Genomic DNA, 14,408 nt, shown 5'->3' with positions numbered 1-14,408 from the left:
TCGGTTAATAATAATGATTGTTATACTTATAAAATGTATTATTCTGAACTCTTCCCAATACAATCTATATACTAATATAAACATAAACGTGCATGCAATCTGTGTGTATCGACAAGTTACCTTAGCATTAACTCTTCGTCTATGTATTGCAAGAGGCTCCTAAAACAAGAGAAACCAACGTACAGACAAGTGTGGGCGTACGCTGTTCTGTTTTGTACCTATTGTCGTTGATATATGGTCTAAAGTTGCGTGACAGTAAGTATTTGTGTTAGGATGTTTAACATTTTGAATTTAACTGTAGTTTTTGTACCTTATTGTCGTTGATATATGGTCTAAAATTGCGTGACAGTATTTTGAGTTAGGATGTTTAGCATTTTGAATTTAACTGTATGTTTTGTACCTTATTGTCGTTGATATATGGTCTAAAGGGTGTGTGTGTGTGTGTGTGTGCGTAAAAACGTTATCACCCGAAACAATATTTCAAGAACAAAATGTAGGCAAATGCCTACTGGACTTGCAACTCTCTTTCTAACTTTCACGAGGAAAAGGCAGCAAAGCGGCGTGAAACAGATAGCATTTTGGAAAATACCTACTCACCTCGGGTATTGTCACTAGACGATAGTTTTAAGTCCGTAACCGACCTGTTTTTAAGGCTTTACATAGTTTTTTTGCTTTTTTTTTGGTTACATAATATGCTAAGTTTCTCTTCTCTTGTTGTTCGATACATAAATTTGAAAATTCACTTTGAAAATGTATGCAGCAACATTAGACCATATAATCAATTATTTAAGTAATGATTGGTGTAATTTTAGTTAGTGTATTGTTATGTATATTTTTCAGATCATAACTTTACGCCATTTTGTTTTTCTTAAATGTTGTGTGTCTTTTCAATCTGAAGATTCGTTGTTACTGATACGTCAGTAAGAACAGTACTTTTTTTTTAGAAATACGTAACTAGTACAAAATGGTTTTTACGTCGTGAAGTTTTCATCAACGTAAAAAATATTTACATGTATGAGAATCTTTTTCGTTTGTATGGTATGCATCTATGATACGAAATGATTGTATGTATTTAAAGCCAATGGTAACGACGCTCATTAATTTTGTTCATACAAAATCCATGCAAAAAACAAACATTCAACACACCGAAACAGTTGTGTATGTATTGTTACACTTGTGTGCGTTTTTTAATACATTTCAAAAACGTCACCATACATTCTATTGCGCTAAGCCTTTGAAATAACTGCAAAATTATTGTACAAAATATATACAATACACAGAATGGTACAGGCAGTCTAGAACGCCACAAGTGGTCGATGATTAAAATATAATAATAAATTGATGGTAAAATAAACCCACAAAAAAAATAAAGAGAAAAAAAAAATCAACATATTTTTATTTACCAAAAGGTTAAAAATAACACAGCATTGGGGCCGATTCTCTTGTACACAATCACTAAACGAAATTAACAGGTCTAAAATCTAGTGCTATCGTTTTCCCCAAGCAACATTATGAAAGGGATAGCAATAGATTTAGACGTGTCATTTTAGTTTAGAGATGTGTACAATGGAATTGGCGGTTAGCCACAGTGTGGGTAATTCTGTTCTAAACTAAAATGGCAAGTCTAAATATGTTGCTATCACTTGCGTAATGTTCGTTGCGGAAAAGGATAGCACTTAGGATAGGATTTAGGCTGAGATCTATAGAGTCCAAACGCAGCGTTGCGCGACGCGGCAGCACCTTGCTCCATACAAACTCATATATAAACTATATTTGCCGCGCCGTAACGCGTCGCGCAGCCCAGCTCAAGTGCGTTGAGACCTTTAACCTTGACTTTGCTTCGACTTAAGACTGTTAAAACGAGACAGCGTTATTTCGTTACATAAATCTGTATCGTTTTAACTAAAACTAAGTCTGAACAAAGTCAAAGGTACGCGCTATTTAGGGGTTGTTTTTAAGGAACGCCAGCTCGCCAACAAACTGGCTCACCAGTTTGGCGAGAGTCAAAAAGTGTACATATCTTGTATACTACTTGATCATAAATAAATTTAAAATAAACAATAGAATTAGCCACATTGTCAATTACGGAATTAGGAATTACATACTATAAATATTTTAATAAGAAAAGGGTTAATTAACATTATTAGTAAAGTATATACAGTCCCAAAAATAATTTATTTACATACGTTAGTTTAAAAAAACTTTTAAAATTTCGTATAAAAAAACCAATTGCAGTCATTTCTAAGAAGCTACAAAGAGAAATCAATGACATAAAAACCAGCTAAATTATAAACTTCGCACATATTAGCCACACACGTTCAGAGAATTTTGAAAAAATTAGAAAAAAACAGTCTATCCTCCAAACCTTTCTCAAAATCAAAAAACCTGTTAGAGAAAACCGCAGACCGAAGTTAACGCAAGAAAAAGAAAAATCACATCTCCATTATAATATCCGGCACGAAATCGTGTCGGACGACGATCTAATGTTGGGACGATACTTAATAACTGAGTCAAAAAAAGGAAAATTGCCATCGAAACATGCGTGCATAGTAAAATGTCAAGATGTTTCTCTATTTGCTACGTATTACGTGATAGCGATGGATTTACTTTATAGTGTGAGTTAGCTTGCTATGTCACAGCTTCAAATGTCAAAGCTCTCGTAAAGGAAATGGGCACAATGCTCTCTTCAAAGATTTATCTACACAGATTTTTACAGCTCAAGGAACGTGGCAGAAATCTCTATCATAATAGGTATGTATGTAGTTTGTTACATTATAATATTATGTGCATTACTCCTTTCACACAATACCCTAAGCATGCACTAAACATAGACCACGAGCCGACTTAAAGAGCATAAATTATTTTGGACGTCACACCACAACTTTGACACTGCTATTTTTCGTGTTAATGTACTCGTGTGTATAGATGCATTTTTAATGCATATTTCATGTGACATGTATTCGATCGCCGTCCGACACGATATCGTACCGGATGTATAATGGAAACGCGTTTTTAGGAAAAGATTTGGAAATAAAATGGACCTTGTATACCTCAAACTCATTCTCATAATATCATCACCGGTGACGACCCGACACCACTTGCTATAACATAAATAATAATATAGGGTAAGGGTTTCTATTGTCGCCACGTCCTTACAATAATTGGCACCATTACATATTGATTTTTTTTTCATATAACCTGCTTTGACGCTTTCAAAATCTTAGAAAGCTAATGATTTTAGTTTTATTTCGTAGTGCATAGTAGGTATTAGAAGTCTATTTGAACAAAGTACGTTTTTGGGTTTATATTTAACATGTTTGGTAAGGTGCCAATCATTGTACTCTTTACCCTATGTGTAATAAAAAATAAAAGATTCCAAGGCATTTTACAATGTAATTTGAAGTTACTCACTTTTCGCTAGTTGGCATGCTATCGGTCGATAGATCCTGTGTCAATGGATTGTGCTTAGGACAGCTCATAAGAGAGGCTACGCTCCAGTCTTCACTTGATTGTCTGTGGTACACTGAAATGGGAAAGTATGGTGGTTTTGAACATAGTTTTAATGAAATATGTGTTATGTTTATGCTCTTTGTTATACACAAGAAATAGTTGGGACCTAGAAAAATGCCCTGTGGCACTCTAGATTAACTTTTTAATTTTGCTATTTATGTATAACGATTGAAACTATGCATTTAGGAGGTCAATATAAAAATCCAAAACATAACAATGAATGTTGCTCATCAATAAACCTTATAAATGTTACAGATCCCAGTGGAACTCCCAGTATGACACCAAAATAAAATATGAATGAATTCGATTTAGCACTGTAAATTAATAAAAATAACCAAATGAATATTTAGAACCATTACTTGGTTCTAATTAAATATTTAATAAGATTTTTAGTAATATAAATATTGAAAAATTAGTTTTGATTTACACAGTCAAAAGCTTTCGATAGAATACTTTTTCTTTTTTTTTTTAATTTTCTACCATAAAGCACCATTATAAAATGGTAGCTTTATTGCTACTACCATCTAGCCTATGGGCTAATAAGTAATATTATTCTAGCTTAAACTTCTACTTATGAAGAATATTGAATACTTGACAAAATAATATGAATACTTTACCGAGCACTTTCTAATATTTTAAACTACCTAGAGCTTTCGTCATAGAGTTCTTTTTAGTTGTAGAATTGTTACGCGAAGTTTTTTTCGGAAATGAATTAGCTATTCTATTGTAAAAACTAATCTATTGCACATCTTTTTAGAGTTTTTTTCCATATTTCTGCCTGTTGTGGCTGTTCGCTGTCTTAATTTTGAGTATGTATAATTATTTAAACATACTATTTCGTTTGATAGTATCACCATCACAACTCCTATTGACTTCGGCGTTGAAATTAATAACTTTGGGCATCGACAGGCTGAGATCGTCCTCCGCATCCAGATCTATGATGGGAGAGTCATCGTATACTCCGGAGCGACGGTTGGCTTCACGTTCTTCATCTGATGTTAATCTGTTGACGAAGAGATGATTTAATACGGTTGGTAGTTATAGAACTGATCTCGTTCAGGTATTTCAAAAAGAAAATTAATATGTACTTCCATACTAATTTTATAAACACAAAAGTGTATCCGTCGATCTGCTAGCTATACAATACACAGCCTATGTGTATAACCGATTTTTACGAAATTTGGTACAGCGGATAGTTTGCATTCCAGTGATGGACATACGCTTTTTGTACCGGGAAATCGAAGAGTTCCCACGGGATTAAATAACCTTAACTGACATGGACGAGTTCACGGGCATAATCTATTTGGTACAGAGGTAGCTTGCATCCTGAAAAAGGATACAGGCTACTTTTTATCCCGGAAAATCCGAGAGTTCCCACGGGATTTTTAGAAAACTCAATCGACGTGAACGAGGTCGCCGGTATCATCTATTTAGGACAGAGGTAGCTTTTATCCTGGAAAAGGACTACTTTTTATCCCGGAGACTTAGAGCTGAACACGGGATTTAAAAAAAATTAAAAACTCGGAAGAAGTCGCGGGCCTGGCAATGGAAAATTTAGATGTTTTAGTTACTGTTGAATGTTTCGGTCGTTTCACAATTATTTTGTGAATCCTGAAGTAAGTTTATAGGCATCATCTTGTTTTTTTACAAAATAACAAATAATGAAGTACCTTAAACCGTGGTCAGTGAGATGCGTGTGGTGTTCTCGAGGCGTAGTTCTTGGGTCTAACAGACTGCGTGGACGCGCGTCCCTGCGTCCGCGCGTCTGTCGAGACTCTATCCGATGCGGTACATTAGCTGATATCGCCTGTAAATCAAAAAATAATAGATACATGTCAAGGCAAGTCTTTGACGAGTGAGACTTCTATACTTATTCACTACCCATATTATAAATGCGAAAGTGTGTTTGTTTGTTGGTTTATTGGTTTGTCCTTCAATCACGTCGCAACGAAGCAACGGAGCAAAGCTACTAAAGTATTAAAGTTGTAGACGGTGTAAAACATATAGTATAGTACAGGAAAGGCAGGAAATATGTACATCGACCTTTAGAAAGAGATAGCGGTTTCGTAGAACGTTGTCTCTGTTGTTGAGACCGACAAAATGTCACATAGAGGTATGAGTGACAGAGACAACACTCTACGAAGCCGAAACCTGTACTGATTAAGTAGTGTGCCTCAGGGAAGCATTTTAGTACCAATTTTATTCTTACTTCATATAAACGATCTACCTGATTTAACTCAACATTAAAACTATCCTGTTCGATGAACAAACCAACATTTTAATAATGTGTACTAGCGAAAATCATTTACTACAGACATAAATTTAACCATTACTCGATTAATAGACTGGCTAGATTAAAATAACTTAGATAATGTAGGAAAAAAATGGTGGCAAATAAAAACCTCAAAGCTAAATATAATACCTCTTCACTTTTAGAAGGAGATAGCAGATTTATAGAGCACTGTCTCTGTCGTTGAGACCGACAAAGCGTCATATAGGTAGACAACGCTCTACAAAGCCGAAATGTAATTCTAAAGGCCGATGTACATTACTTTTAGAAACGTACTGTATTCTGTGATGGATTGCAGAGAGAGAGAGAGAGTTTGAAGATCTTACCCCATCATCATCCAACTCCTGGCTGTTACAATGGTTCGGTGGGTTGGAATACTTTTGCAGAAGTTCTATCGCGAGTCGCTTACTCATGTCTTGTTGGAAGAACGCGTGCTATAGAAAAAAAAAACTAATTAAATGCGTGTTTGATGATTGATTGTGTAGGGTTTCGTAAACATGGTATGTTCGGGACACTGTGTGTACCGAACACTGAACTGTGCGGCGTCAGCAGTTTACGCAGTCCTCGTGCTGGCGCCTAGCAGTTCACAAAGACAGTGCACCACCGGCCGCCCCGCGAATCGCACTCATCAATATCATTATCATATCAATTATCAATTAGTATCATTAAAGGAGCTATCGAAGGACATTATCCGTTATCATTTTTATCATTAACAACAACCCCCACATGGTACTTGCAAAGACTTTGCTCGTGGGTAGTTTTTTCCGTAAAAGTCTAAGAAACCTTATGATTATCTATATATATAAAAATGAATCGCTGAATGTGTTGCTGATCGCAAAGCTCGAGAACAGCTGAACCGATTTCGCTAATTCTTATTTTATAATATTCCTTGAAGTACGAGGATGGTTCTTACGGAGAGAATGTTTTAAAAAAAACCCTGAAAAAGAATCGACTGATACGTTACGAAGTTCGACGGGGCAGCTAGTTATAAATAATTCTTCTTTCTTTATGGATTTTTTACGAATTTTGACGTAGGACTTCATTGATCCATTCAATGACTGGTGTATAGCTTTGATTCGGGAGTTACTGAAGTAAGCGGAGAGCATTGCATGAACAGGTCATTCAATGTTCTCAGCGTACACACAAAATCCTTTAATGTTTTATCGTTTTGTATTTTGTGTCTTTAAATTTAAATTTATCATTGATCATCTAGTTAGTGTAAGTGGGACTGCCGTTCCAATTAGACGCAAAATAAATAAATAATAATAATAATAAATAATAATAATAATAATAATTCACCTGTCGCCCTGACCCCCGGCCGTTTGGTCTCCCCTGCCGGGGTGTAATCCTCCGCCCGGTACAAATATGTATGTATGTAATGTTTATGTAGGTTTATTTATTTTTATGTATGTAAGTATAGTATATTTCTTTTGGCTGTTATATATATTTATCTTGTACACGATATCATCTTTATTTCAGATATTACATCCATTTTGTTAGTAATCAAATTAATTACTAATGCCTATGTTAGTGAGTAGGTTGTTTCATGCCTACTTTTATTTATCTAGGAATAATTGTACGTGTTTAAAATACTTGTTCAATGAAGTATCAGATTTATTTTTTCGATTAACCAGGGTTATTTTTTACCACGACTCGAAAAGGTTACGCACCTCTAACTTTTCCGGGTTACGTGCGTTTTAAGCAATTAAATATCACTTATTCTAATGGTGGAAAAAAAAAACATCGTGAGAAAACCTGAGAGTTTTCGTTAATGTTCTCAAAGATGTGCAAAATGTGCCAATCCGCACTTGGCTAGCATGGTAGACTTTTTTTTAAATACAGATACAAGTTAGCCCGTGACTGCAATCTCACCTGGTGGTAAGTGATGATGCAGTCTAAGATGGAAGCGGGCTACCCTGGAAGGTATGGCAGTTTTTATTAAACCCGGTACCGCTTTTGGTTTCTACATGGCATCGTACCGGCATTACTCTTATTATTCTGAGAGACCTGTCCTCAGTAGTGAGCCAGTGATGGTTGATCATGATGATGATACCTGTAACAGTTTGTCGGCCGTGGGTCGTTTCTTAGGGTTCTTGGTCAGCGCCAGCTTGAGGAATGCGTGAAAGAGCTGCGACCATCGCTCCCTCTCCTTCAGTTGGGGGGGTTTGAACCCCGATTTTGACATTAGGAAGAGAACTCTCATCGGGTGGAGTTCAAACATCGGTGGTTGGAGTTCCGCTAATTCTGAAAAACCAAAATTAAATACAATGGTACTGATTTTCACGTAGCCGAAGTAGCGGGCATTATCTAGTCTAGTCTAAATATATAAAAGGAAAAGGTAACTGACTGACTGACTGACTGATCTATCAACGCACAGCTCAAACTACTGGACGGATCGGGCTGAAATTTGGCATGTAGAATGCAGATACCTATTATGACGTAGGCATCCGCTAAGAAAGGATCTTTGAAAATTCAACCCCCAAGGGGGTGAAATAGGGGTTTGAAATTTGTGTAGTCCACGCGGACGAAGTCGCGGGCATAAGCTAGTGTTATATAAAGGTTCTATACCAATTGCCGTAATCCCACAGGCCCAAATATCACAGAGTTGATTGTAACCACCTTTCCTTTCTACCGCTGCTACCTGAAAAAAAAAAACAATAAATAATTTTATTGTTTTTGGCTTGGCTCAGTTTTTGCGCAACGGATCAGCCTGGCTGTCCAGCGCAGAAATGCAGCCAGTATTCCTGGCACCATTCCACGCGGGCATGATTTGTATAGTAATTAGATAACGCTAGCTTTAAGTTTCATTGTAATATTTAAAAATAAATAAATAAATAAGTACTTGTGTTAAAAACTTAAAGTTACAAACATATTACTCTGATAAAATTCAATTGGCAGGGTTCCGTACCCGAAGGTTGCCAGCTATTACCTATCTATGCTAGCTCACTTCCATCTTAGACTGCATCATCACTTACCACCAGGTGAGATTGCAGTCAAGGGTTAACTTGTACTGAATAAAAAAAGAAAAACCGGCCAAATGCGAGTCAGGCTCGCGCAACGAGAGTTCCGTACTACAGTCGTATTTTTTCGACATTTTGCACGATAATTCAAAAACTGTGATGCATAAGACAGACAGACACAGACAGACAGATAGACAACAAAGTGATCCTATAAGGGTTCCGTTTTTCCTTTTGAGGTACGGAACCCTAAAAAAGATATCAAAATGGCCGCCATGAAAATAAGAAAAATAAAAAGTAAGCTGGTCAATTGTAAGCCCTTTGTTCACCTACCTCAGGCGCCATCCAATAAGGCGTGCCAATGAAACTCTTCCTCTTATTGATGGTAGCTGTTATCTGTGCCGACACGCCGAAGTCCGCCAACTTGACGTCGCCGCACTCCGTCAGAAGGATGTTTGCGCCCTTTATGTCTCTGGGGAAGAAATTATTAATCAATTAATTGGGTATTTGACTACATCAAAAATAAATTATTTCTCAGTGAATCTAAATATACAAGGAAAAGGTGACTGACTGACTGACTGACTGACTGACTGACTGACTGATCTACCAACGCACAGCTCAAACAACTGAACGGATCGGGCTGAAATTTGGCATGCAGATAGCTATTATGACGTAGGCATCCGCTAAGAAAGGATTTTTGAAAATTCAACTCCTAAGGGGGTGAAATAGGGGTTTGAAATTTGTGTAGTCCACGCGGATGAAGTCGCGAGCATAACTCATAAGCTAGTATTAAATAGAGGGTCTTCCAGAATACGTAAAATCAACGTACTATGTTTTTTTTTTTTTTTTTTACTCTTTATTAAAGGGTTTGTTCAATCAGAACATGTCACCCTTGTAACAAATCACAATAGGTATGTATAATAATTATCTTCGTTTTAAAGTTAAATTAAATAGTTTATATAGCATTCTGGCCTCTCGCGATAATGGAGAGGCCAGAATGCTATTACAAACGCCAATATTCCTAATTTCTAAATTAAACATTATAAAAAAATTAAACCTTTCGACTTCATTGCGGGTACATTCCAAAAATATGTGATTTATATCTTCTCTCACTCCACATTCCGAGCAATTCGGGCTAGATGTCTTTTTCATTAGATAACCAAAAGTGTTTAGCGGAAGGTGTCCAGCACGAAGTCTTAAGGCAGTGACAATGTCACCCCTGCTCATATCAGCAGATTCAATCCACGAAACCCGTCCTATCGTTGGTTGGATAGTCCTGTACCATATCCCCTTACTCAAAGATATCTCATCGAAATGTTCCCTCCAAATGCCAAGGCAATGCCTTTTTACCACATGTAAAACATCTTTACAATTTCCTTAAAGAACGACATCTCAAAATTTTTACCGAGGACGGTTTCATTTCTAGAAAAACTGGACGTGGCTTAGCCCAAGGAGACCCTATTTCTCCAATTTTATTTAATATTGCTACATCAAAAATTTGTAAGAATATTGCTAATGTTTCGATATCCCAATATGCAGATGATTTCATATTGTTTTGTACTTGTAAACAGATAATGGAAGGAACAAAAAAGTTACAAGCTGCACTGAATATCTTTACAAAGCTACTTGGTAATATTGGCTTAGAAATTTCGCCCTCGAAAAGCAAGGTGTGTGTATTTCGATTAAGTAACACCCAAGATGTAGTAGACTTAAAAATTGGGGAGACATCATTACAAAATGTAAATACTATCAAATATTTAGGGGTATGGCTGGATAAATCCCTTAGATGGTCCAAACACATTAACGAAATAAAAAGTAAAGCATCAAAATGTATGAATATTTTAAAAAATTTAGCAGGTTCAGGGTGGGGTGTACATCCGAGGCATTTGCGTCGCCTTTATATAGCGTTGATACGCAGTAGATTGGACTATGCGAGTTTTCTGTATGACAGTTCTTGCAAAACACACTTAAAAAAGATAGATGTCCTGCAAAATCAGTGTATGAGAATAATTGGAGGGTATCTCAAAACTACTGCTATACACGTTATGGAGTGCGATCTGAACTTACAACCACTATATGTTCGAAGAAGCTATCTGGCGGGCAAGTTTTTGCTAAAAACCAAATCGTATAAAGATAATCATGTAAGTAATGTATTAGATAATTTTTTTTGTAGTCAGGGAAATATGTATTGGAGAAATAAGAAAACGCCGTTATTAGTTAAACTATTAGAGGTACTTAATACAGTAAGTTTTAATTCGAGTCAACAGTTGGAAATATTTTCTTTAGATTTTTGGGTCAACAGTCTGGATTTTTCAGATATAGTAAGAATAAATATGGGTAAAGATATAAAATCTAAAAGGAGTCGTAATACAGTAATTTCAGTCGAATTGTGTAACGTACTATGTTAGTTTTAAGTGTAATAACCATTTTACCGATTAAACAAAAAAGGAGGTCATTATGATGTGACGTCACATTAAAGTATTTCATAGAATATCGCATACTACTAGTTACTTGACTAGTTGTCAAATACCGTATTTTAAGTTTTAAATGTTCATGGTGGTGGTTAAGCAAAAAGGAACCCTTATAGGATCACTTTGTTGTCTGTGCGTCTGACTGTCGCGTCTGTCAAGAAAACCTATAGCGTACTTCCCGTTGACCTAGAATCATGAAATTTGGCAGGTAGGTAGGTCTTACAGCAAAAGGAAAGGAATTTGTGGCCACTCGCACTTGACCGGTTATTGATTAGCGCTTAAGAAAAGCCGGCACTGACTGAGACTGAGGATGAGATCTATAGAGCGCACTCTGACTTTGCTTAGACTTAAGACAGAGTTAAAAAGTGACAGCTATATCTCTCACATAAATCCGTCTCGTTTTAACTCAATCTTAAGTCTGAGCAAAGTTAAAGTGCACACTATAGATCTCAGCCTGAGATATATAGAGCGCGCTCTGACTTTGCTAAGGCTTAAGACAGAGTTAAAACGAGATGGGTGTACATCTCTCACATAAATCTGTCTCGTTCTAACTCAATCTCAAGTTTGAGCAGGCCAAACTATAGATCTATAGATCTCAGCTTGATACTTCACTAACCTGTGCATTTTGCCCATACTGTGCAGGTAGGAGAGGCCCAGGAGCGTCTCTTTGCACATATACGCTATCTGCAGTTCCGTTAGCGGACCGGTCACGTGGTAGATGTCCTGAAACAAACATATTCATACAACTTAGGCTGCATCATCACTTACCACCAGATCTGATTGCAGCCAAGCGCTAGTATATAAATTTAAAAAAACTTGCGCTGATTTATTTCATTTATTTAGTAGATTTTGTCCGCATAAGATTCGGTTTTTAAAAATTCCGTGAGAACTCTTTGATTTTTCGGGACAAAATCTCCTTTAATGGGATGCGAGATATCTATGTAGTTATGTACTAAATTTTATCAAAATCGGTTAAACCGATGGGCCGGGAAAACTAGCAGACAGACAGGCCGACTGTCACTTTCACTTTCTCATTTATAATATTAAGTATGGATGGATGTGGATCCTCTTAAAGAAAAGTGAACATAAATTAATAATTATTATACCACTTTTGTGGACCAAAGCAATAGATGAATAGATAGTATGTATTACTGAAAAAGTTATTTATTATGTTTATTAATAAAATTTAATTATTCATTTATTTAAATATATTATAGTAATACATAACATTGTGTATTAAAAAAAAACTTTTTTATTCAAATAAACTTTTACAAGTACTTTCGAATAGTCGGATGCATCTATATATGTATTGTTCTGTAGTTCACAGGGGATGCAGGGAAAAAATGTACAAAAACTGTCCGTGGTGCGCGCTAGCTCTTAGTGGTAGTCAGGGTCAGCTTACCTGCAAGCTGCCTCCGCCACAGTACTCCATGGAGATCCACAGCTTGTCTCTCCGCAGGTAGGAGCCGTAGTAGGCGACGATGTTGGGGTGGCGACAGTCCTTCATCATGAGGATCTCCTGCTGGATGATGGCGAAGTCGTCGCCCGGCTCCAACTTGATCACCTTGATGGCGGCAAGCTCGCCATTGCCGTTGAGGCGTTTCGCCTGGAAACATGGAAAATATCCTTCAACTACTAAATAAACTGCACCTCGATTGCGGGAAACCTGCATCAATCATTATTACAATCTCAATTGTTGTGATTGGCTGAATTTGTGCAATTCTTGTTGCAACAATGCATTGTAGCCAATAGTGAGCTAGCGTCAACCAATCCGAGGTGATTGCGATCGTGACATTGTAGCTGTCATTCTACGGCAATCGCGCACCTGTGTACAGTGCGACAAGGCTATCTTGGCGCGTGGCAAAAATCGGAACTAAGGTTGCCTTTTTCTCCAACAGCGCCCCCCTGTCAATGTCATTCAAGTGCCAATTGAGCCTCGTCGCATTGTATAAGAATTCTTCAGTCGGCAGAATAAATCTGAATCTGAATCTGAATCTAAATGTGAAAGTGTGTTTGTTTGTTGGTTTGTCCTTCAATCACGGCGCAAAAAAGCTACGGATCGACGCGACGTGATTTTTTGCATGGGTATAGTTAAAAACCTGGAAAGTGACATAATTATGCTAATTTTAATCCCGGAAAACCAAAAAGTTCCCACAGGATTTTAAAAAGCCTAAATCCACGCGGCCGAAGTCGCGGGCATCATCTAGTATTATAATAATCCATAATAATTGATAGTATGAAATACGTAGGTATAATAGGTAGGTATGTCAGTCTGTGGCTCTACCGCGGTTGTTTGACAGCTACAATGTCACGATTGCAATCATCTCTGATTGGTTAATGCTCGCTTACTATTGGCCACAATGCATTGTTGCAACAAGAATCGCACAAATTCAGCCAATCAGAACAATTGAGATTGTAATAATGATTGATGCAGGTTTTAGACAATCGCCGTGCTGATATATTTTCACGGCTCATCCGTTTAACCGATTTTCACGTTTGGGGGTTTGAGGGTTTCATCTTGGAGACGGAAATAGGCTACTTTTCATCCACCAGAAAATCAAAGAGTTCAAGTGAGATTTTTGTAAATCCTTAAATCCACGCGGACGAAGTCGCTGGCATTATCTAGTGTGACCATTATCTAGTCTAGTATATTGTAATTATGTACATAATGAATGACATAATAAGGAAAATACAAAATACTTGATAGGCAATAACAAACGAAAATAATATACTTCCAGAAATTAATAAACACTGTTTATTAGTAGCTCATGCCCACGACTTCGTTCGCGTGGATTTTAAAATTCCCGTGGGAACTCTTTGATTTTTCGGGATAAAAAGTAGCCTATGTCACTGTCCAGGCCTTTAACTATACCCATGCAAAAAATCACGTCGATCCGTTGCTCCGTTGCGACGTGATTGAAGGACAAACCAACAATCCAACAAACAAACACACTTTCGCATTTATATTAAGGGTACTGATTCGATAGGTGTCTTCAAACTAAGAATGAACATAAATGCGTCATATATACATAGGTCGTGGGAAAAACAGACACTATGATCTAAGTTTCCCTACTTTTATAATTTTTTTTTAAATGATTCATCAGTCATCATACGATTTTTTTATACGAGACTATTAAACTAACTAATTTAGCGTTTAAACTAAAGTCAAAACCGCGGCGC

General features: G+C 36.8%; 1 protein-coding gene across 4 annotated transcripts in view; it reads right to left on the bottom strand.

Annotated features, from left to right (window-relative positions):
• The window catches only part of hppy (MAP4K3-like protein hppy), a 51,096-nt gene that overhangs the window by 21,763 nt on the left and 14,925 nt on the right, over nucleotides 1-14,408 (bottom strand). The window contains exons 2-12 of one of the 4 annotated variants that reach the window (XM_034981892.2): nucleotides 12,631-12,834; nucleotides 11,845-11,951; nucleotides 9,091-9,229; nucleotides 8,369-8,441; nucleotides 7,854-8,044; nucleotides 6,127-6,234; nucleotides 5,181-5,317; nucleotides 4,344-4,513; nucleotides 3,412-3,523; nucleotides 3,051-3,101; nucleotides 121-159 (exon numbers count right to left, since the gene is read on the bottom strand). In XM_034981892.2, coding sequence (XP_034837783.1) covers nucleotides 121-159; nucleotides 3,051-3,101; nucleotides 3,412-3,523; nucleotides 4,344-4,513; nucleotides 5,181-5,317; nucleotides 6,127-6,234; nucleotides 7,854-8,044; nucleotides 8,369-8,441; nucleotides 9,091-9,229; nucleotides 11,845-11,951; nucleotides 12,631-12,834 — 1,331 coding nt within the window. The remainder of the gene's footprint in view (nucleotides 1-120; nucleotides 160-3,050; nucleotides 3,102-3,411; nucleotides 3,524-4,343; nucleotides 4,514-5,180; nucleotides 5,318-6,126; nucleotides 6,235-7,853; nucleotides 8,045-8,368; nucleotides 8,442-9,090; nucleotides 9,230-11,844; nucleotides 11,952-12,630; nucleotides 12,835-14,408) is intronic. The other 3 variants (XM_034981893.2, XM_034981894.2, XM_034981895.2) reach the window with 3 other exon arrangements.

Source organism: Maniola hyperantus, chromosome 25 (assembly GCF_902806685.2).
Source record: "Maniola hyperantus chromosome 25, iAphHyp1.2, whole genome shotgun sequence".
NCBI classification, from domain to species: domain Eukaryota; kingdom Metazoa; phylum Arthropoda; class Insecta; order Lepidoptera; family Nymphalidae; genus Maniola; species Maniola hyperantus.
This window is presented reverse-complemented; position numbering and strand designations above follow the sequence as displayed.